Source organism: Rhinatrema bivittatum, chromosome 3 (assembly GCF_901001135.1).
Source record: "Rhinatrema bivittatum chromosome 3, aRhiBiv1.1, whole genome shotgun sequence".
NCBI lineage: Eukaryota > Metazoa > Chordata > Amphibia > Gymnophiona > Rhinatrematidae > Rhinatrema > Rhinatrema bivittatum.
The window spans coordinates 376,904,554-376,926,769 of NC_042617.1; the positions used below are offsets into that span (position 1 = coordinate 376,904,554).

At 50.1% G+C, this 22,216-nt stretch overlaps 1 protein-coding gene across 2 annotated transcripts in view; it reads left to right on the forward strand.

Annotated features, from left to right (window-relative positions):
• Positions 1-22,216, forward strand: part of PHIP (pleckstrin homology domain interacting protein) — a 944,985-nt gene that overhangs the window by 267,082 nt on the left and 655,687 nt on the right. For both annotated transcript variants that reach the window (XM_029595577.1, XM_029595576.1), the window contains exon 15: positions 7,861-7,989. In XM_029595577.1, the coding sequence (XP_029451437.1) occupies positions 7,861-7,989 (129 nt within the window). The remainder of the gene's footprint in view (positions 1-7,860; positions 7,990-22,216) is intronic.

A 22,216-nucleotide genomic window follows, 5' to 3' on the forward strand; every position in this document is an offset into this window, starting at 1 on the left:
ATATTTTCCATCCTCAAGTCACTCTTCTGGTCATATTCACAGTTAAGCAGCATGTGAAAAATCTTGCTATTATAATTGACTCAAATTTATCTATGAAAAAGCACATTTAATCAATGGACAAGGTCTTTTTACAACTTGAGGCTTTTGTTGCACCTAAAGCCACTACTTGATACACAAGATTTTCAAACTGTGCTACAGGCATTAGTCTTACCAATTCGATTATTGTAATGTCCTATATACTGGTCTGCCTGCCAGATTATACAAAATTCAGCAGTATGCCTTTTGACCTGTGCAAAGATGCATGATCACATCACTCCTGTTTTTGCATCCCTGCACTGGCTTTCCATTGACAGAACACAATATAAAATCCTCATTTCCAAGCATGTAGCAGATGGACTCAGGACCAATGGGTATAGTGTACTCCTGATAGCAGTTGGAGACGGATCAGATTTCAATCTGACGTCAGCCCCTAGTACATATACCCCTGCAGGAAGTGCAGCTCTTCAGTATTTTCTGTCTCCATAGCAGTTAGGGACTATCTGCACGCTCTCACAGCGTTAGAACAAATTCAACGAAGAAAACCCAAATTCGGAAGAAAATCTACCTCTGAAGACGAGCCCCGCTCTCATGCGGTGATACCTTCGGGTCCCTCCCCCAGGTGAGAATTCCAGAGGTGATTTCAGTGGTCCCTCGGAGGTGAGCCTTGGTCCTGAGGCCGAATCGCGGCGAGGACCTAGCCCCCGATCTCGGGCGTGGCTGAGGCAGTGGGTGCACCCTCGAGCACGGCGGTGAAGGTATTTGCCCTCTCCCCCCGCAGCCGGAGACCGCCCGGAACGAAACTGGGAAGCGCCGAAGACAAGGTAAAGTAGCAATCTTCATTATAGACTCCGGTCTCCGAGGTTCGAGGGGTCGCCCAGGTCGCCCGCCGGGACCAGTGCCGCTGGGTTGATCCGCCCTAGCAGGGCCAGGCCCCGGTTAGTTCCAAGGGTCCTCCCACGTGGAGACCCTCAGAGGTGGTCGCCATATTGCCCGCATGGTCGCCGTCACCATATTGGCCCTATTCGCTGCTCTGTCCGCTGTCTCAATCCGGACGCCAAGGCCAGCTAGGCGCACAAAATACATGTGAGCATAAAGTTACACGCACAAGGGCTGCGCGCATAAGATATACGCGCATTGCGTGCCTATTGAGCTGAGCACATACCGGCGATTTGGGCGCACATCTTAGATGCGCCGGAGCGCATAAGGATTTACGCGCCTATAGCCATGGCACCACCGGAAACGGAGCTCAAGGTCTCCAGCCCAGCATGCCATATCAGAGCTGCACAAATCTAAGAGGCCAACGCCCTGTGCGCTTAGTGCGAGGAGGCCCTGGGAGATCCAGTCCAGGGCCAGTCCCACCCAGGGCCGAGTACTAGCTCCTCAGTGAGTACCCCGGACCTAGCAAATTCCAGCGGGACACCCCCCTCACACGGGGACCTCCAGGGACTCAAAGCCCCTTAGCTTGGACCCAGCGTCTACCTCATGGGTGGAATTCTTCAAAGGGTCACACACCTTCGTCCACATGCAGACGGAGCCGCTGGCTAAACAGCCACAACTTCCACCAGAAGACCTTTATCCCTCAGGCCACGCTAGGCCTAGACAAATGTTTCCACCACCCAGAAGCCCCACCTATGGGGACACGGACAACTCTGAAGAGGAAGCAGAGCCCCTAGAAGAGGGGGAATTCCCCCGGGGACAGAGCTTCACCGAACCATGAGACCCTTCTTCACCAAGGACGAGCTCCCAGATCTGGTCACCCACGGCCTGAAGGAGCTCGCTATCCCGGGCGCAAGTGCTTCGGGGGAGCCTAAGACGAATCCCCTGCTTGAGGGACTCCGCGCCAGACCTCTTGTCATTTCCCTCTCTTTCAAGCCGTCAAGCAGCTAATTGACCTGGAATGGAGTGCTCCAGAGTCCACATTCAAAGGGGGACGAGCTATGGCAGCCATGTACCCCCTGGGCTCGGCTGCCAAAGACCTTCTGACATGCCCAAAAGTGGATGCCATGGTCTGTGCGGTTTCGAATCGCATTACTATCCCAATGGAGGGAGGAGCAGCGCTCAAAGATGCTCATGAATGGCGTCTGGAATTCATCCTTAAACAGTCCTTTGATGTTGCCGCTATGTCTCTACAAATAGCGGCCTGCTGCACAGTTGTGACACGTGCCTGCCTATCTCAGACCAGGAGCAACACCCCGGGAGAGGCCATGGAACCAGCAGTATCATTCCTTGCGGATGCTGCCTCCGATCTGGTGCACACAGCGGCCAGAGGAGTGTCATCAGCTGTGGCTGCCAGGAGACAACTCTGGCTCCGAAGCTGGTCGGCCGACGCATCTTCCAAAACGCGTCTCACAAGGATGCCCTTCAAAGGATCCCTTCTGTTCGGCAGCGAACTAGAGAAACTGGCCAAGAAATGGGGGAGTTCCCATTGCCGCACCTACCGGAGGACAAGAACAAGAGAAACCAGCGACCCTTCCCCCGGGCCTCCAGGGGCAGAGGTTCACAACGCTTCAACCATACAAAAGCAGCTATCAAGTGCCCCGCCCTACGGGCAGGAACCAGTCCTTTCGGAACAAGCACAACAAGAGGGGGGAACCAGCTCAGGTCCAGGCCCCAACCGCACCCCACAATGAGATTCAGCCGACCCGTCCAAGGGAAGAAGCCATAGGCAGCAGACTAGCCCTATTCTACCACAGATGGGTCGAGATAACTTCGGACAAGTGGTTCCTAGCCATCATTCGAGAGGGGTACTACCTGGATTTCCTACAAACCCCTCCGGACAAGTTAGTGGAATCCCCCTGCCATGACCTCTCCAAGATGGTGGCAGTGGAAGCTACACTGACCAAACTACTGGCCCTCGGCCATAACCCCAGTGCCTCCACAAGAAATAAATACTGGGCATTATTCCATTTATTTTATCATCCCCAAGAAAGAGGGGATGTTCAGGCCCATCCTGGACCTCGTCGGTCAACCGCCACCTGAGGATTCCCTGCTTCCGCATGGAAAATCCTACGCTCCGTAATAAGGGCGTTTCAACCAGGAGAGAGTTCCTCACATCCCTGGATTCATCAGGAACATCAGCGCTTCTTACGCTTCAAAATCCTGGACCGTCACTACCAGTTCCGGATACTACCCTTCGGGTTAGCCATAGCACCCCGGACGTTCACCAAGATCATAGTGGTGGTGGCGGCAGCACTGAGGAAAGAAGGAATCCTCGTACACCCTTACCTAGATGATTGGCTGATCAGGGCAAAATCCCCAGAGGAAAGCCACCAAGCAACCAACAGAGTCAAAACTCTACTGGAGAGCCTCGGATGGGTGGTCATCACAAACAAAATTTGTTTGCAGCCCCCACAGTCGCTAGAATATCTAGGAGTCCGATTCAGCACCAAAGGCAAAAGCTCAAAACATGGCTTTTTACTAAAGCCTACACTTGATTATTACGTGTTCCCCCCCTTAACTCTTCTGTTCCTTACTTGTTACTAACTCATTCGATCTTTCTTAACTCTTAGTACTCCCTTTTTAGTCTGTCAATCCTTCCACTTTATTCGAAATTATTTCTCTTAACTTTAGATTATTTATGCCCTCTTCTGTTCATTCCTAGTACTTTGGTTTCCCTCTTTTAACCATTGATCCCGCCTTCTGTATATATGTAAATAACCTGTTCCTTCCTAACCCATTCTCTTTCCTTCCTGTTCCAATTTGCTCCCCACCCCCTTCCTTCCTTCCCAGTATTTGCCCTGATGCTAGATTATCCCTGATGCTAGATTATCTTGTGCAATCAAAGGCATTCTTACTCGATTATATCATCTAATATTAACTAAATAAGTTGTTTTTTGATACCATAGTTTACTGTTTTAATGTTTTTTGATACCATATTTTACTGTTTTAATGTATTGTTGAATTCAGATATTATTATACTGTTACATGTACACGCAACCGCGTATTTTTGTTCCATGTACACCGACGTGATATCATTGATGAGCGGCGGTATATAAAAATCAATAAATAAATAAATAAATAAATAAATAAAGAAGAGAAGGTCAGCCTGACTCCCACAAGGAGATCAAAACTGAGGAACCAGTTACAAATCCTGCTGAGCGAACCTCACCCCACAGCATGGGATTACCTGCAAGTCCTCGGTCTGATGGCATCCACACTGGAAGTAGTGTCATGGGCACGAGCTCACATGAGACCCCTGCAGCGCTCACTTCTATCGCGATGGAATCCACTGTCTCAAAACTACGCCGTTCGTCTATCACTCCCAGGCAGGGTCCGCACCCAGTTACAGTGGTGGCTGCAGGGCAGCCACCTGAACCAGGGGGCAAGGCTATCTTCACCAACCTGGACTCTGCTCACCACAGATGACAGCCTACGAGGATGGGGAGCACACTGTGAGGGGCTAACTGCCCAAGGGCAGTGGGACGTAGAAGAGTTGGGATGGAACATGAACCATCTAGAAGTGCGGGCAGTCAGACTAGCCTGCCTACGGTTCGTTCACAGACTCCGAGACAAAGCGGTCAGAGTAATGTCGGACAACGCCACAACAATGGTCTACATCAACTGCCAGGGGTGAACCAGAAGCCAACAGGTGTCTCTGGAAATAGACCCCCTAATGTTGTGGGCGGAAGTAAATCTCCAAGAGATCTCTGTAGTCCACATCGCCAGGAAAGACAACATCACGGCGGACTACCTCAGCAGAGAAAGTCTAGACCCAGCAGAATGGAAGCTGTCGACCACAGCATTCCAAATGATAGTGAACCGGTGGGGAACACCAGACATGGACCTTCTGGCAAACCGGTCCAACGCCCAAGTACCCAGGTACTTCAGCTGCAGGCGGGAACCTCAGTCCCAGGGGATCGATGCCCTGGTACAGACATGGCCACAGGGGACTCTTTTATAAGCTTTCCCACCGTGGCCCCTATTGGGCACAATCATTCACAAGATACAGCTACACAGGGGACTAGTACTTCTGGTGGCCCCGGACTGGCCAAGAAGACCGTGGTATGCAGACATGAGAAGACTACTGGCAGGGACCCCCTGCCACTGCCTCCACACAGAAATCTGTTTCAACAAGGACCGATCCTCCACGAGGATCCAGCTCAATTCTCTCTTACGGCCTGGCCATTGAGAGGGCTCGCCTGAGAGAGAGTGGATACTCGGGGGCTGTAATCGACACCCTACTCCGAGCACGCAAGTTCTCTACATCGCTAACGTACATAAGGATTTGGAGAGTATTCAAAGTCTGGTGTGAAGACCACAACATCATACCACGCTCAATTAAAGTTCCTGTGATCCTGGAATTCCTGCACAACGGGCTACAGAAGGGTCTGACCCTCAGCCCCATCAAGGGGTACAGGTGGCTGCATTGTCATGCTACAGCCCCAAGAGCGAGGGCGACAGCATAGCTTCTCACCCGGACGTTTCACGCTTCCTGAAAGGAGTCAAACACATCCGCCCACCACTAAAGTGGCTGTTACATCTTTGGAATCTCAACCTGGTCCTGGATTTTCTAGCAGGAACCTCGTTAAGACCCCTCCGAGGTCTGTCCCTCCGCCTGTTAACGTTAAAGACAGCATTCCTGCTGGCAGTTTGTTCAGCCCGCCGCATTTCAGAACTACAAGCACTGTCCTGCCGGGAACCGTTCCTCAGACTCACCCCGGGAACCATCCAGCTACGCACGGTCCCTTCGTTCCTTCCCAAAGTGGTGTCACACTTCCATCTTAACCAAACCATCTCGCTACCATCGCCAGATGAGTTGAAGAATTCGGAAGAAGCTCGTAGTCTACGCCACCTCAACATCGGCAGACTCCTATCCAGATACCTGGAAATGTCGGAACCCGTACGAAAAATGGACCACCTATTTGTCCTCCACAGCAGGAAGAAACAAGGGGAAGCGGCCTCGCTGGATCAAGGAAGTCATCAAGGCGGCCTACGTAGAAGCAGGCAAGCCACCGCCTCTACAGATCAAGGCCCATTCTACTAGAGCCCAGGCAGTGTCCTGGGCAGAAACCAGAATGCTGTCACCCCCTGAGATTTGCAGGGCGGCGACATGGTCCTCAAGCCACACCTTCTCCAGATTCTACCGCCTGGATATTCAGGCTCGGGAGGACACGGCATTTGCAAGGGCAGTACTAAATGGGTCACGGGCAGCCTCCCTCCCGGTTTGGGAGTAGCTTTTATACATCCCATTGGTCCTGAGTCCATCTGCTACACTCTAGGAAATGGAGAAATTATTTACCTGATAATTTCGTTTTCCTTAGTGTAGACAGATGGACTCAGCATCCCACCCTTGGCTGCTGTTACTTATGGAATTTCTAATGATACAAGGATAAGCCATGCTTTCCTTCACTTTGGACACCCATCCTACCTGGTGTTGACGCTTTCTGGTTGAGGGCACTGGCGGTCTCTAGCTATAGCCTATTCAACCAGATCAAGTTAATCAAGTTATAAAGTTTAACCAAGTTATAAAGTTATTCAAGTTAATCAAATTAGTCAGTCACACATATATCCACAATGCTTTTCAAGGAGAGCACTGAAGAGCTGCACTTCCTGCAGGGGTATATGTACTGAGGCTGACGTCAGATTGAAATCCGATCCGTCTCAACTGCTATCAGGAGTACACTATACCTATTGGTCCTGAGTCCATCTGTCTACACTAAGGAAAACGAAATTATCAGGTAAGTAATTTCTCCAGTAATACACAAACTCCTCCATGACTCAATTCCCTGGCGTAATTTGATATTGCGCATCTGCAAACCAGCCCGGGCCTTAAGGTTTGCAGACAAAAACTTGTTGGAGATACCTTCAGTTAGAGCTGCCCATCTAGATTCAATAAGAGAGAGACCCTTTTCAATTTCAGGCTCAAAATTATGGAATTCTCTCCCCGATTCCCTTGGCTCTGTTGTCTGCCGAAAGGCATTCAAAAAGGCGCTAAAACCATAATTATTCTCACAAGCTTTTGGGAAAATAGAATCAGGATAATTTGGCTTAATACTCCTCTGTTTAAAGCTGTAAATGCATGTTATCAGAGTAATGGGCATGGTTATGCAGGTTTTGTGGAGCCAGGAACATGTACAGTTAAAATGTCTGTGCTTTTATTAATGTATTATTTTTAAATTGTGTATGTCGAATTGGAATCTGCCCAGAATATGCTCGTATGAAGTAGAATACAAATGTTTTTCAATAAATAAAATATGCATATTGCTTTGAAAATGATTGCACTCAAATTGTTATATGAATAATTGGTTTTCCCTTTGTTTTACTTTTCCTGGGCTTAAACCAGCCAAATCAACCTGGAGCTTCATTTGCAGGCCTAACTAGTGATTTTTCTCCTCGCCAAGAAATCTGGAGTTCTCATATCCTGGTCTTGCAAGCACTAGTCAAATTCTGGATTGGTCTCACTAGGGTTTTTCATTATTGTGACAATATGAGTATATCAAATTACTGAAAATAAAACAATGCTACTAGCTTTTAATACTTCCATAATATCTGTGATAATATAATTGGCATATGATCCTTTATTAGTAACATTATAGATTTTAAACTTCTGATTTAAGAATTGGAAAAAAATTGAGTTTTAACACTAGATTTATATTTCTAAGTTGCTTTAAGGAAATTTTCTTTTCTCATATTTAAAACACTGTAACCAATCAGTAGTTCTTTTATATGTAAATGATCTGGAATTCTTGAGAGATTAACGTCATTCCGTTAGTAATGTTGCATACATTTATGTGTACAACATGGAGGAGGTATATCATCTTAAGAGGATTCAAGTCTGTATATCATTACATGATAGTTATTTGATTGTTGCTTATATTCCAGATTGAAGGCCAGGGACATGGAGCTGTTTTTGATTGCAAGTGTTCACCAGATGGTCAGCACTTTGCATGTACTGACTCCCATGGCCATCTTCTGATTTTTGGCTTTGGCTCCAGTAGCAAATATGACAAGGTAGGATAAACAGACCCAACTCATTTGTGTATTGATCTCTACTCATGGAGGATTGTATTTTTAGTAGAAATGTGCTGTACAGCAATGCAGGATGAAAATACATTGGGCAATGAAGTTTGTCTTTTTCCAAAGATAAGCAGGTCTGTTAGTCATGCATACCCCCTAGATGGAATGGACTTGAAAAACTTTCTTAAAAAGAGTAAAATATTTTTTTTTCCAGCATTCTATTTCTGTTTATCCATGGGCAATGTTTGATGTTACTTAAGCCATGCAGTTGAGTGTTTTTCTGTATCAGTGTTTTTTGGAATTTCAGTACTATTCTGCCCTTCTTCCTCTGTTCTTCTCTAGTCAGGATTTTTGGAAGTTTCCAAAATTAACTTTTTCAATTATCTTTTTGTTTTTTCAGTCCCTGTGTTTTTCCAGCAGTGTTGCAGTTTTCAGGCATATTTCGTGTTTGCCTTTTCAGCGTCTCTCTCCGTACTAGGGAGGTTGCAATTCATCTGCATAATTCTCTTAGCCGACTCTGCTGCTGACATTTTGAGAACACCATGACCTACTAAAGTTTTAGTTTCTGCCTCCCTGTGCGCCCTCATTCAGCGGGTCAGGTACTTGTACTCTGTTCAGAATGGCTTACAAAAACAAAATTCTCCAAGGCCAAGCAGGATGGTAGTCAATGTACATAGGTGAAATTATTGGATGGAGCCTGGCATGCAACTTTGATCTCAAAGAATCTAGAACTTTCAAACATGCCCTACTGGGCATGTGCAGCTGTAGTCATCACCCTTCCCCCTAGGCAGAGTCCCTCAATCCACCCCCCGCGGAGCCGTGGGAGCTGTGTCTCTCACAGTATTCAGCTTTGCTCCTCAGTTTTTCTAAGTGATTTTGTCTAGAGATGAAGCTGTTTTCTTGCCTTTGCCTTATGGTAGTTTTACTTCTTTTCCTTTTTCTTCTTCTTTCCTCTGTCTGCCAGCCGCATAGCGGAACTTAGTCGCGCTGCAGTCTGGCAGAGTCTATTTCTATCCCTTATTTAAAAAAAAAAAAAAGAAAAAGAAAAATACAACACCGGCAGTTTAGTATCTCTGTCATCTCCTTGCTCTGTCTGTTTTTGTAACTTTGTCAGGTGCTGGCAGGACTGACTGCAGTCCATGGATGATTCGTGTAGACTGGGACTCACCTGAGTTCTACCTGGGCAGGAGTTCCATGTTATTTCACTGATCAGTTGGCATCGATGGAGGTTCAGACAGTGCAGAGATTGAAGACCAAACTGTTCCTGTGGGAAGGAGAGCTCGTCCTCCCCATTTTCAAAGGTACTAGTCTCCACTGGCAGGAGCCCTGGATGATGTAGCCTTCCCTCTTGCCGGTGATGGCAGTGCAGTCTCCTTGTGAGAGAGGGTGAACAGGTACCAGGGCAAGAGGCTTGCTGCCACACCTTTGATGCCATGCTCAGTAACTGTTGCCCATGCACATCTGTGACCAGTGCATCGTTGATCTGATGCATCGATGTCAGGACCATGTTGGGGACCATGAATGCCATTGAGTGCCATGTTCACCCTGGATGCTGTTGAGATGCCGGCGTGCCCTTGATGCAATTGAGGTGTGTGACCACCCTTGATGCCATAAGGACCTTCTGTGCTGCAGGCATCTGTAGACATGAAGTTTTGATGCACCGGAGTCATCGAGCACCTTGGACGGCACTGATCTCTAGTGTTGGGGACTAAGTTTGGCATTAAGCGTCATGGTCCCCCTTGATTCCATCGGAGCTGCTCTTGATGTCAATGCCATTGTTGCCTTGGTGCCATTGATATGCGTGAGTGGCCACTTTTAATGCCATTGAGGTATGTGGCCTCTGCTGCGGCAGCCCTTGAGGCTGTCTGTGTGTGGACTCAAATATCACCACCTCCTTCGGATCCATCATGGTGCGTGGCCTTGATGCCATCATGGTGCGGAGCTGCCCTGATACCATTGATGCCATCGAGTTGCAGGTACACGATGGAGGCCATCGGGCGTGTTGGCCACTGATGCCTTTCTTTGCCACTCTCGACAGTCTCAAGCACTACCGAGGTACTGGAATTTCCATTGAGCGCCCTGGTTGTCTCTGAGGCTGTCGATTACCAGGGCTGTTGAGAGACCTTGAGTGCCACTGAAGCCCTTGAGTGACAGGGATTTCAGCCTTGAACATATCGAGCGCCGGGGTCGCCATTTACTCAAGGCACCCTGGTACGCTAAGGCATCCAGGTGCAGTGGTCTGTTGTCCTTGAAGGCTCCTTGGTGATGTCCCGATGGGGCACTGTGTTATCCCATCACTGGGCTATGGCCGTCGGGCACCATAGATGCCGTTGATCTCGGGGGGCTTTGAGCCACTGGGATTGGGGGGCATCAGAGACCCTGCCTGGATTTGTACATCTTGGGTATTACTAAGTGCTAGCACTCATAGTTAGCCATAGCCGCTGGGGAGGGATGCTATTGAGCTCGCAGCATTGACGTCCTCAGACGGATAGGCGAGCCAAAGAGAACAGTTGATGGCACTGATAGTCATTGGCTTCTCTGGGCAGCAATGAGGCATGTTGGGGCCATGTCGGGGCTGCAGATCTTCTGCCTGCAGGTGCCCTGGCTTCCTTGGTACCACCGGTCCATCGATGCCTTCGGGCACTGGGGTCTCTTTCAGTGCCATTGGGGTGTTGAAGTTCGTGGACGCTTCTAGTGCTGGGGAAGGCACTATATACCGTCGTACTGATTCAGGTTTGGTCAAGCATAGTCAAAGCCCTGGGTGCAGTGTCATTTGGTACCCTGGATATGATCCATTGTGAGTGCAAAAGCACTATGGGCCCTATGGGCGCTGTCACCACTTTGGGCACCAGTGGATGTGGTCGGATGCAGCAGACACGACACGACCGAGTGCATCATGGGCACAGTCTGTCACCATGGACTTCGCTGTTGTCCTTCCATGAAGGAAACAGTGGTGAGCCATTCCCGACGCAGTTTCAAGGGCTGTGTCCAACCCCTTGGAGCATTATCAGGTACTGGAGGGGGCAACGCCATGGAATGCCACCCCACCACCTTGCCATACCTGGAGCCCCAGTGGTAGTGGGGACACTGTCATAACACTGTTCCTATGCACTCTACTGGGAGTTACTGTAACAGTGGGACGCAACATTTGCTGTCGGGTATGGCAGGGCATCTACTCTAAGCGTCACGGGTGATGGCAGGTAGCATTCTCCCTGTCTATGCAGTTCTCAGCCATGCCAGAATTCTGCCATCATTGTGTCCAGATCTCAGCCTCCTTGTCAGTTCTGCACCACAAACTGCTGGGAAGCACTAGTGAGGAAGGCGTCATCGCACACTCTGTGATTTGCCTTCTGGCAGCGTGCAGCCATCGAATCTAGCAAGAGGTACTCTGTCCTTGCTATGCCGTGGGATTCGACCCACATGCATGGCGAGTGGGGTCATAGGTGTGCTGCCATCCATAGGATGCGATACCACTACATGAGTACTGATCAGCGTGCTTTTACAGCAGAGGGCTGTATTCTCCAGTTGCCCTCTACTTTATGGGGGTGTGTATGTGTGTTTCCCTCATGGTGAGCACAGCAGGATGTGCGCTGCAGCCATAGGACTGACCTAGAACTGCATTCCTCATAGAACCCTAAGGGGAGAAGACACCAGGAGGTTAGTGTTGGGGGTCTTCTCTTTCCTCAGAAGAGGAATATGTCTTTTGAATCCTTCCATGTCACAAATCCCCTTTGTGGGAAAGCCCCTGGAGTTCCATCCCTGGCAGGTTTATTGCTGAACCGGAGTCTCAGTTCTTTGAATCATTTTTTTGGGGGCTCCTTCGTTGATTACCGTGGTGGCCTTCTCCATCCAAGAGTGGCTGCCAGTGGCAGATTGGTCACTTCTGAACCTCAGTGATTGTTCCTCAACTCTTAGCTGGAGAGTTGATAGGTTTTTTTAGGATCGGGAGGCTCTGATTCTCATTGCTTTCCTGTCCCTTCAGGAAGGGGGGATTTGACTGGGTTCCAGGGCACCTCTTGTGTGTTCCTTTCTGGACGCCGGGTTATCCACCCTGCAAGGGGTGTCCATTCTCCTTTTCCCGGAGAAGACATGTCACTACTTCTGACTGGTGGTCGCTCTTGGTTCCTTGTGGGATCGAAGAGCCAGTCGAATAGTAGCACTCTCCTTAGGTTGCCCTAAGGCACAGGAGGTCTGTTTTGCAAGGGAGCCTTTCCAGAGTAGTTCCACAGTGAAGATTAGGGTTTCTTAGCATATGGACAGGTGGATCCAGACCCAGTGGGTTATTCACCTCTACCAGCAGATGGAGATAGAACAAAGCTGACATGTCAGTATATATACTCCTGCAATGACATCAGCCCACCAGTATTCGCTGTCTTCAGCAGATGGTGGACATGCATCTCCCTATTGGGATTTGCTTAAAAAAGTTTCAAAGGAGAAGGAGATTTATTTGCCTTGCTCTCCTGTGGTGATACCTTATGGTCCCTCCCTCAGATGAGTGCCTTGGTCTGGTAGCTGGTTTTTCAACTGATGTGCACTTAGCTGTTTAAAAAAAAAAAAAGCTGAAAGGCAAGTGTAGCAGTAAAGGTCCTTGCCCTCTTCCCCCGCAGCTGGAGACTGACCTTGTACTCAGCCAGGATGGGCTGAGCTCAGGTAAAGAGTAATTTAAAAAAAAAAAAAAGAGAGAGAGAGAAGAAAAGGGAGTTTTGTAGGGATTCCTCTCCCCTCTGGTCTCCGTGCTTGGTGAGCCGACCCATCGTTTGTTCCCGTCTCACCTGGGGTAGCTCAGGGGACGTGGGCAGCCGTTCGGCTAGGCTGTGCTCTCAGGCTTGTCTTGCTCGCTGTGTGGTATGCTGCGGCGGCGTTCTTGTGTGTTTTATTGTGCATAAGACTGCGCCATTAGTTACGTTGGTTCATGCTTGTGTGTGCAGGTTGGGCGCTTGTTTGGGCACCTAGTTAGGTGCGTAGGAGTGCCTTCTAAAGCACTCAGTTGTGCGTGATCACACTCACTTGCACTATCTGAAGCATCCTAGTGGGAGCTCAATTTGTGTGTTTCTCAAGGCGCACATTGTTGAGCACCTCATTTTTGAACCCCTAAATTTTGGACGCCTGGTTTTTGCAGTGTTAATACAACTGGGTGAACTCTTATCGGTCATCTTTGGGATGTATTGACAGACTAATGGCGCCCCTAGCTAAGAAGCCTAAGTGATTTGCCCTTTGTGTTGCTTGTCATATTCAGACAACCCAGCCTGGCATTCCCTCTAACTTGTGTCTGTGCTGTTTGGATGCTCAGGGAGAATTGGTTGGGTGTGCTTCGTTGGGCACCTAGTTAGGTGCATAGGAGTGCCTTCTAAAGCACTCAGTTGTGCGTGATCACACTCACTTGCACTATCTGAAGCATCCTAGTGGGAGCTCAATTTGTGTGTTTCTCAAGGCGCACATTGTTGAGCACCTCATTTTTGAACCCCTAAATTTTGGACGCCTGGTTTTTGCAGTGTTAATACAACTGGGTGAACTCTTATCGGTCATCTTTGGGATGTATTGACAGACTAATGGCGCCCCTAGCTAAGAAGCCTAAGTGATTTGCCCTTTGTGTTGCTTGTCATATTCAGACAACCCAGCCTGGCATTCCCTCTAACTTGTGTCTGTGCTGTTTGGATGCTCAGGGAGAATTGGTTGGGTGTGCTTCGTTGGGCACCTAGTTAGGTGCATAGGAGTGCCTTCTAAAGCACTCAGTTGTACGTGATCACACTCACTTGCACTTATTTTGGCGCAGTCTGTCTATTTGATTTGGCTCCACCTACTGATGGAGATCTGCATAAACCTACAGTGGTGCTTACAAGCAGATCATGTAAGAAAGGGTGTTTCCCTATGATCAACGGACTGAATAGTACTCACAACAGATCTGAGCCTCTATGATTGGGGAGCTCACTGTCAGGAGCTGACAGCGCAAGGGTGCTGGTGTACAGAAGAGTCTCTTTGGAGCATCAAGCAGCTAGAAGCCCGTGCCATCGGTTGGCATGCTTGCGATTTGGTAACTGCAGAGTCGCAGTCAGGTTAATGTCAGGCAATGCGACGACAGTGGATTACATCAATCGGCAGGGAGGAACCAAGAGCCAGCAAGTGTCGCAGGAAATAGCCCAATGTATGGATTGGGTGGAAATGCATCTTCAGGAGATCTCAGCCTCGCACATTGTGCGAAAAGACAATGTAAGAGCCAACTTTATCAGCAGACAGATTCTGGATCCCGGAGAATGGGAATTGTCAAACGAGGCGTTCCATCTTATTGGGGATCGCTTTGAACTTGCCTGTGACTTCTCGCAATGCGAAGACTCCTTGCTTCTTCAGTCGCACTAGAGATCAAATGTTCTTGGGCTTCAATGCAGGAGTGGCCGGAGTGTAAGCTACTGTATGCCTTCCCCCCCCTGGTCCATGATGGGCAGAATGATTTGGAAGATCAAGAGTCACATGGGGATGGTGCTTCTGGTGGCACCAGATTGGCCCAGAAGAGCGGTGTTGGACTCTCCTCTCTGGTTTCGGCTTGTAGGAATCTGCTTTGGTGGGGCCAGTTCTTCATGAAGAACCAATTCTATTTTGACTTACAGTATGGCCCTTGAGAGAGGGCTCTGTTGCTGAAGTGTGAATATTCTGCTGCGGTGATTGCCATCTTGTTATGAGTAAGAAAGTTCTTCACTTCTTTAGCCTATATGCGGGTTTGACGAGTGTTTGATGCTTGGTGTGAATATTGATGGTTTCTCCTTGTTCGGTTAAGATCCTGCTCATTTTGGAATTTTTGCAGGATGGATTGAGTAAAGTGTTGACCCTTAATTCATTAAAGGTACAGGTGGCAGCTCTTGCCTTTTTTCGAGGTCAAGTGAATGGTGGCCCCTTGTAGGCTCATCCAGATGTGGCCCATTTCTGAAAAGGAGTGAAGCATCTTTGTCCTCCCTTGCAGTTGCTGGTGCCTTTGTGGACTCTTAATCTAGTTTTGGATTTTTGGGCGGGCTCCTCTTTTCGACCGATGCATAGCCTTCCCTTGGGGTTGCTGACCTCAAACGGTGTTTCTTGTGGCAGTTTGTTTGGCGCATAGGGTTTATGTACTGCAGGCCTTGTCTTACTGGGAATCCTTTCTACGTTTGACTCCGGGAGCAATACAGTTGCATACTATTCCTTCTTTTTTACCAAAAGTGGTCTCGGATTTTCACTTGAATCAGTCTCCACACGCTAGGAAATGGAGAAATTACTTACCTGATAATTTTGTTTTCCCTAGTGTAGACAGATGGCCTCAACATCCCACCCACGGCTGCTCCAAAATCCGGAAACCTCGGGTGACAATCCCCGAGAGCAAGACAAGTACAGATAAGCCAGTTGTTACCCCTAGTTCAGGACACCCATAGTTGCCGGGTGTCGGCGTTTTTCGGTTGAGTGCACTGGCGGTCTCCAATTTGAAATCAGTTTAGCAGGTCCAAGTTAATCAAGTTAGCCAAGTTAATCAAGTTATTAAAACACATATATATCCACAAGCTTTTCGAGGAGAATACTGAAGAGCTAAGCTTCCTGCACGGGTATATGTAGGCTGATGTCAGATTCATATCTGACTCCGTTTCCCAACTGCTATCAGGAGTACACTATATACCCATTGGTCCTGAGTCCATCTGTCTGCACTAAGGAAAACAAAATTATCAGGTAAGTAATTTCTCCAGTCTTCATCCAAGAGTCGTCCTCTTGTTTACGTTTCTTGACTTTTTCTTGTATCTAGGAGGTTCTAGACCTACTGTCAGGGTTTCCTGATATGAAACCGTGCTTGTAATATTTTCCGTGATGCGGAGTATGTTTCTTGCTGGCACTTGCATCACTCCCTTGCCTTAGGCGCCTCTGCTATGCATCGGAGTCTTTTCTATGGTTTTCTCTTTGTAGATCCCAACTCCCTGCCTAGGCCCCCTTGGGGGTCGACTTCCTCACAGGCAAAAGGGAGAGAGGTATTGCTTTTAGCATGGTGCTGTTTACCGCTTTGTGCTGCTCGGACAGCCTATAGCTTGGGATTCACCCATGTGTGAGGACTACCATCCTGCTTATCCCTGTAGCAAGCAGAGTTGCTTACCTCTTACAGGTGTTTTCTGAGGACTCCATGATGTCTGTCCTCACGAAACCCACCTGCCTCCTTTGGAAGTTGGTTTCTCCATGTATTTGCTATATTATGGACTCTGGGACTCTGCCCTGGGGGGGGGGGGGGGCAGGGTGATGACTATAGCTGCATATGCTCAGTAGGACATGTTTGAAACTTGAGGATTCTTTTAGATCGAAGTTCTGTGCCGGGCTCTATCCGATGTCACCCATGTGTGTGGACTAACATCCTGCTGTCCTCTGAGAACATATCTTACAGGTAAGCAACTCTGCTTTCATAAAGTATAATAAAGTTACCAAAGCATAATTAAATACTTGAAACTTTAAACTCATTTTAAAATACAATAATATTTCCCTTGGCTGTGGACATCTGAGAATGTTTGACTCCTTAGGTCTTTGGCTTTTGCTTCCTCGTATTTCTTTGACCAGCGGTCTAGAAGGTGGGTGCCATAGGATCAAATCTCAACTTGCCAACAAGACATTCTGGCTACCTCAGATCAGCACCTCCTTTGCTTTGTTTCCTATGACTAGCTAGATGTCATCCACACTGGACCAAATTATTTTGGGAAGTTGCGGAATATAAGATTTGTAATAAGTAAAGGTCTAGCTATAATCATATACCTCTCACAAGCCTGAAGCAGTGCAACCTTGGACTAAGCAAGCATCTAAGAGCTTGGGAACTTGGACTCCTCAGAATCTGCCAGAGTTGGGTTGTGCAGCTTTGTTGATTATTAACAATTGTAAGAGAGAATAGAATAAATGTCTCTTGCTAAGTCTAGTTGTAAGACCCTTGGATAACAACTAGACCAAATTCTCAGCATGGTGACCACTAATATTGAAGTATGAAAGGAAGGTAACATTCACAATGGTTGCACATCACCCAGGATAAAAATGTGCCTACTTCTAGCTTCAGCACTAGGGCAAATGATAGCGATTGTCAGACCTTTCAGGTGAAGACAGCACCCCAATAGAGCTATAGGCCATGGTAATCCTGTTCACGGACCCACTGTAACAGGAAACAGACCACAGAAGCCAATGAAAAACTAAGAGGAAGAGATAATTACTGTATAAAATCTGTCTTAAGAAGATTTACAAAGAGAGCATACCAAGAACTGGGAAAAAAGACTAAGAATTCCAGAAGAAAGCTCTTTTTGGCATAATGCAAGAATTGAGGTGAACACTAGCTAGATTTAAGAGATTGTGATTATATCCAACATAACCCTCGTTCCCTGTACGTACCTGGATCAGTCCAGACAGTGGGTTATATCCCCCGACCAGCAGATGGAGTCAGAACAGAGTTTGAGAGCGTCAGCATATATAGAGTAGTGCACCCTCTGCTGGAGCTCAGTATTCTTCTGACTCCAGCAGATGTGAGTGGGGGGATCCACTAGCTCCCCCAGATTGACAGGGTTTCTTCATTTTTGGTTATTTCTTTCTTTTTCTCCACAGTATTTCCCTGTCTTATGTTTCTCTTCATTTTGGATCCTTAAAATTAAAAAAAAAAAAAAAAAAAAAAAAAGACTTTTCAATTTTTGAGGAGGCGTGTGTCTGTGGCTCTGCCTTCTCTATTCTGTACTCCTTTCCTCTTCCGTTGGGGTAAGTGGAAGTTTTTTGAGTTTCTTTCTCCACAGGTTTGCTTCTTTTTGGTGGTGCCCCGTGGATGCCGGTGGTTCCGGCCGCTCCACGCGTCGTTTGTGGGTCCCGCGGTTCGCAAGCTCCGCCCGCGGGTGTGTGCTCAACTGAAACGGGGGTTTTCCCCCGCAGTTCCTGGACCCCTTCGGCGGGTTGTTAGGGCCATTCCAGCCCCCCCCCGCGGCACTAGCTCGTTTTTGGCCCCCCCCAGGCTTTTTCCCCGGTGCTGACATGCCGCGGTCCTCGAGGTGTGAGGCCTGCGGCGAACCGGGGAATCAATTTCTGAGGGAGGGGCTTTGTGAGCGGTGCTTCCCCGACGGGGAAGGCACCCTGCAGTCCTCCGGTGTGATTTCGGACCTGCCTCCTCCTCAGCCCTGGCAGCGCGGGCTGGCCACGACGCCGCCTTTGGCGGGAACGGCGGCCATTTTAGGGGGACAGCGTGAGACGGACTTTCTCTCAGATGCGGACAGGATTGGTTGCACTGGCTCTCAACAGGCTTTGCCCCCGGCGGGGGGTTTGTCCGACCGGGGCTCCCAGGACGGCCCCCCCCCCCCAGGGATTCCAATCAGCTCCCCGTTTTTCTCACCTGATTTTATTCTGGCAATGCACATGGCTTATTTGCAGGGTATGGGAGCGCAGACGCCGAATCCCCTGGGGGCCCCTCCCCCCAAGGTTCCTAAACTTGCTGTTGGTCTCACCGCCTCGCCCGTTACGCCTGGATCCCTGCCGGGTCCCTCTCCCGTGCCACCCCGGCGTACCACGGGGGCGGCTTCGCCGGTGAGAGACGACTCCCCGGAACCCCCAGAGGCGCATCCGGATGGACATACGGAGGGGGACGACCCTCGAGCCCTACGGATTTTTCAAAAAGAAGAGCTGGATGAACTCATCCACCATATTATTCAGGAGCTGAACCTCGACCCACCTCCAGATCCGCCGATCCCTGTGGCTCCTGCCGTCGCCACCTCTTCTCGCAAAGGGGATCCAGTACTTGCCGCCCTCCGTCCTAGGGCAAGGGCTTTCCCTATCCATGAGTCCTTCCTACAGCTTCTCACCAGGGAGTGGGACACTCCCGAGGCGTCCTTGAAAGTCACACGCGCCATGGAAAAGCTATAACCGCTCCCTGAGGATTTTTTGGATCTTATCAAGGTGCCCAAGGTGGATTCAGCGGTGTCGGCAGTGACCAAGAGGACGACCATCCCGGTCACGGGTGGAACAGCCCTGTGGGATATGCAGGACCGTAAACTAGAAACCTTCCTCAAGAGGATCTTCGAAGTCTCCGCCCTAGGTATGCAGGCCGTGATGTGCAGTTCGCTCGCGCAAAGGGCCAGCTTACTCTGGGTACAGCAGCTTTTCACCTTTCAGGAGTTGCCCCCTGAAGAGGCCGCCCAGGTGGACCGTCTGGAATCTGCCATAGCATACGGGGCGGACGCCTTGTATGATCTCTTTCGCGTAATGGCGCGGTCCATGGTTTCGGTTGTAGCAGCCCGATGGCTCTTGTGGCTTCACAACTGGGCGGCAGATGCTTCCTCCAAGTCGAGCCTTGGCTCCCTCCCCTTTCGGGGGAAGTTTTTATTTGGAGAGGACCTGGATCAGATCATCAAGTCACTGGGGGAAAATTCGGTGCATCGACTGCCGGAGGATAGACAGCGTTCCTTCAGGTCATTTTCTTCCAGTAGAACCAGGGCCAGGGCACAGCGACATTATAGGTCTTACCGGCAGTCCGGTTCCCGGATACAGCCGACAAGATCCCAGCCTTGGTCTCGTTCCTTTCGTGGGTGGAGGCCCGCGAGAGAGGGTCCAGGGCAGGGAAATCCGCCCACAAAGTCCTCCCAATGATGCCAAAGGAGCCCACTTCTCACCTCCCCGGATTGGGGGCCGCCTCATGGACTTCGAGGAGTGGGCAGTTATCTCCACGGACCAGTGGGTGCTGGACACCATAAGAGACAGTTACGCCTTGGAGTTTGTCCGCCCCCCGAGGGACCGTTTCATCTTCTCCCCCTGCGGTTCGGATCTCAAGAGGATAGCGGTTCAACAAACACTAGACCGACTGCAGGAAATAGGGGCCATTGTTCCCGTCCCCTTCGAGGTGGGCTTGGGCCACTATTCCATTTACTTCATCGTTCCCAAAAAGGACGGTTCCTTTCGGCCCATCCTGGACTTGAAGGAGGTAAACAAGGCCCTCAGGGTCAGCCGGTTCCGCATGGAGACTCTTCGATCAGTGATTGCCGCAGTGCGCAAGGGAGAATTCCTCGCTTCACTGGATCTCTCGGAAGCATACTTGCACATTCCTATCCTGCCGGCTCACTGGCGGTATCTTCGCTTCAAGATTCTCGGTCAACACTTTCAGTTCAAGGCGCTTCCCTTCGGTTTGGCGACCGCACCTCGGACCTTCACAAAGATCATGGTAGTGGTGGCGGCGGCCCTCCGCAAGGAGGGTATCCTAGTACATCCGTACCTAGACGACTGGCTGATTCGAGCGAAGTCCTTCTCACATGGTCAGACCTCAGTGGCCAGAGTAGTACAATTCCTACGCTCTCTGGGCTGGGTGGTGAACCTTCCAAAGAGTTCCCTTGTGCCCTCGCAACACCTGGATTTCTTAGGAGCGAGCTTCGATACCCGGCGGGGTATGGTGTTCCTGCGACAGGACAAGGCGCAAGCCCTGAGGGAGCACGTGTCTCGGTTTTCGGCTTTGGAAGAACCAACCGCCTGGAATTATCTGCAGCTCCTGGGAGTAATGGCCTCCACCATCGACATGGTACCCTGGGCGTTTGCACACCTGCGTCCACTGCAAGCGTCCCTGCTATCCCGTTGGAAACCAGTTTCCCAGGAGTATCAGGTGATCCTGCCGCTTCCACCATTAGCCAGGAAAAGCCTGCATTGGTGGCTTGTCCCCTCACATCTGGCTCGGGGAGTCTCGCTCGAGGTTCCCAATTGGGTGGTGGTCACCACCGATGCCAGCCTCGCGGGATGGGGCGCCGTCTGCGAAAGAAGCGCCACGCAGGGGACTTGGACGCCAGAGGAGGCAAAGTGGCCGATCAATCGCCTGGCAACGAGAGCCGTGCGTTTCGCTCTTCAGCGTTTTCTTCCCCTGGTGCGACACAGAGAGGTGAGGATCCTCTCGGACAACGCCACCACCGTGGCCTACATCAATCGTCAAGAGGGGACAAGAAGCAAGCATGTCTCCCTCGAGTCAACTCCCCTGATGGAGTGGGCGGAGAGCAATCTCGTCCGGATAGCGGCCTCTCACATCGCCGGGGTGGACAACGTTCAGGCGGACTTCCTGAGTCGTCAACAGCTAGACCCCGGCGAGTGGGCTCTCTCCGACGAGGCAATGCATCTCATCGTCCGTCGTTGGGGAACTCCATGCCTCGATCTCATGGCGACCTTTCTCAACGCCAAGGCTCCACGCTTCTTCAGCCGCAGAAGAGAGCGCGGCGTGGAGGGGGTGGATGCCCTCGCCCTTCCGTGGCCGTCGGATCAACTGCTCTATGTGTTTCCTCCTTGGCCTCTGGTCGGCAAGGTTCTCCGCAGGTTGGAACATCATCGAGGGACTGTAATTCTCGTAGCCCCGGAATAGCCCCGTCTGCCATGGTTCGCAGATCTACTTCAGATGACGGTGGACGGCCCACTTCGCCTGTCCCATGTTCCTCATCTTCTGCGTCAGGGGCCGGTATTTTTCGAGCAGGCAGAACTCTTCTGTCTTGCGGCCTGGCTTTTGAACGGCGCCGTCTCCGCCACAGAGGCTACCCGGAGACAGTGATCTCAACGATGCTTCGTTCCCGCAAGCCTTCGACCTCCGTCACTTACGTTCGAGTTTGGAAGGTCTTCGAAGCCTGGTGTTCCGACCGCGGGGTCCAAATCATGGAGGCGACTGTCCCGCTGATCCTTCTTTTCCTACAGGATGGTCTGGATAAGGGTCTCGCCTATAATTCGCTCCGGGTTCAGGTGGCGGCCTTGAATGTCTTGGTACAGAAGGACTGCTCTCTACCCCTTCAGCCGGATATCGCACGTTTTCTGAAGGGTGCCAAACACCTACGGCCACCGGTCAGGGATCCTTTCCCTTCTTGGAGCCTCAACTTGCTGCTGCGAACGCTATCGGGCCCTCCTTTTGAACCCCTGAGGGGGTCCTCCTTCAAGGACCTGACCCTCAAGACGGTTTTCCTGGTAGCCATCTCTTCTGCTCGCCGGATCTCAGAGCTCCAAGCCTTGTCCTGCTGGGACCCTTATCTGCGTTTCTCCGACTCCGGTGTTTCCTTCGTACGGTGCCATCCTTCCTACCAAAGGTGGTCTCGGTCTTCCACGTCAATCAAACGGTGGAGCTTCCAGCGTTCGCTCCAGAGGAACCCCGGTCTCTCCGGCTCCTGGACGTCAAGCGTGTGCTGCTCCGTTACCTGGAGGTTACCAATGACTTCCGGGTATCCGATCATTTGTTTGTCCTCTGGTCAGGACCGAGGAGAGGTTCTCAGGC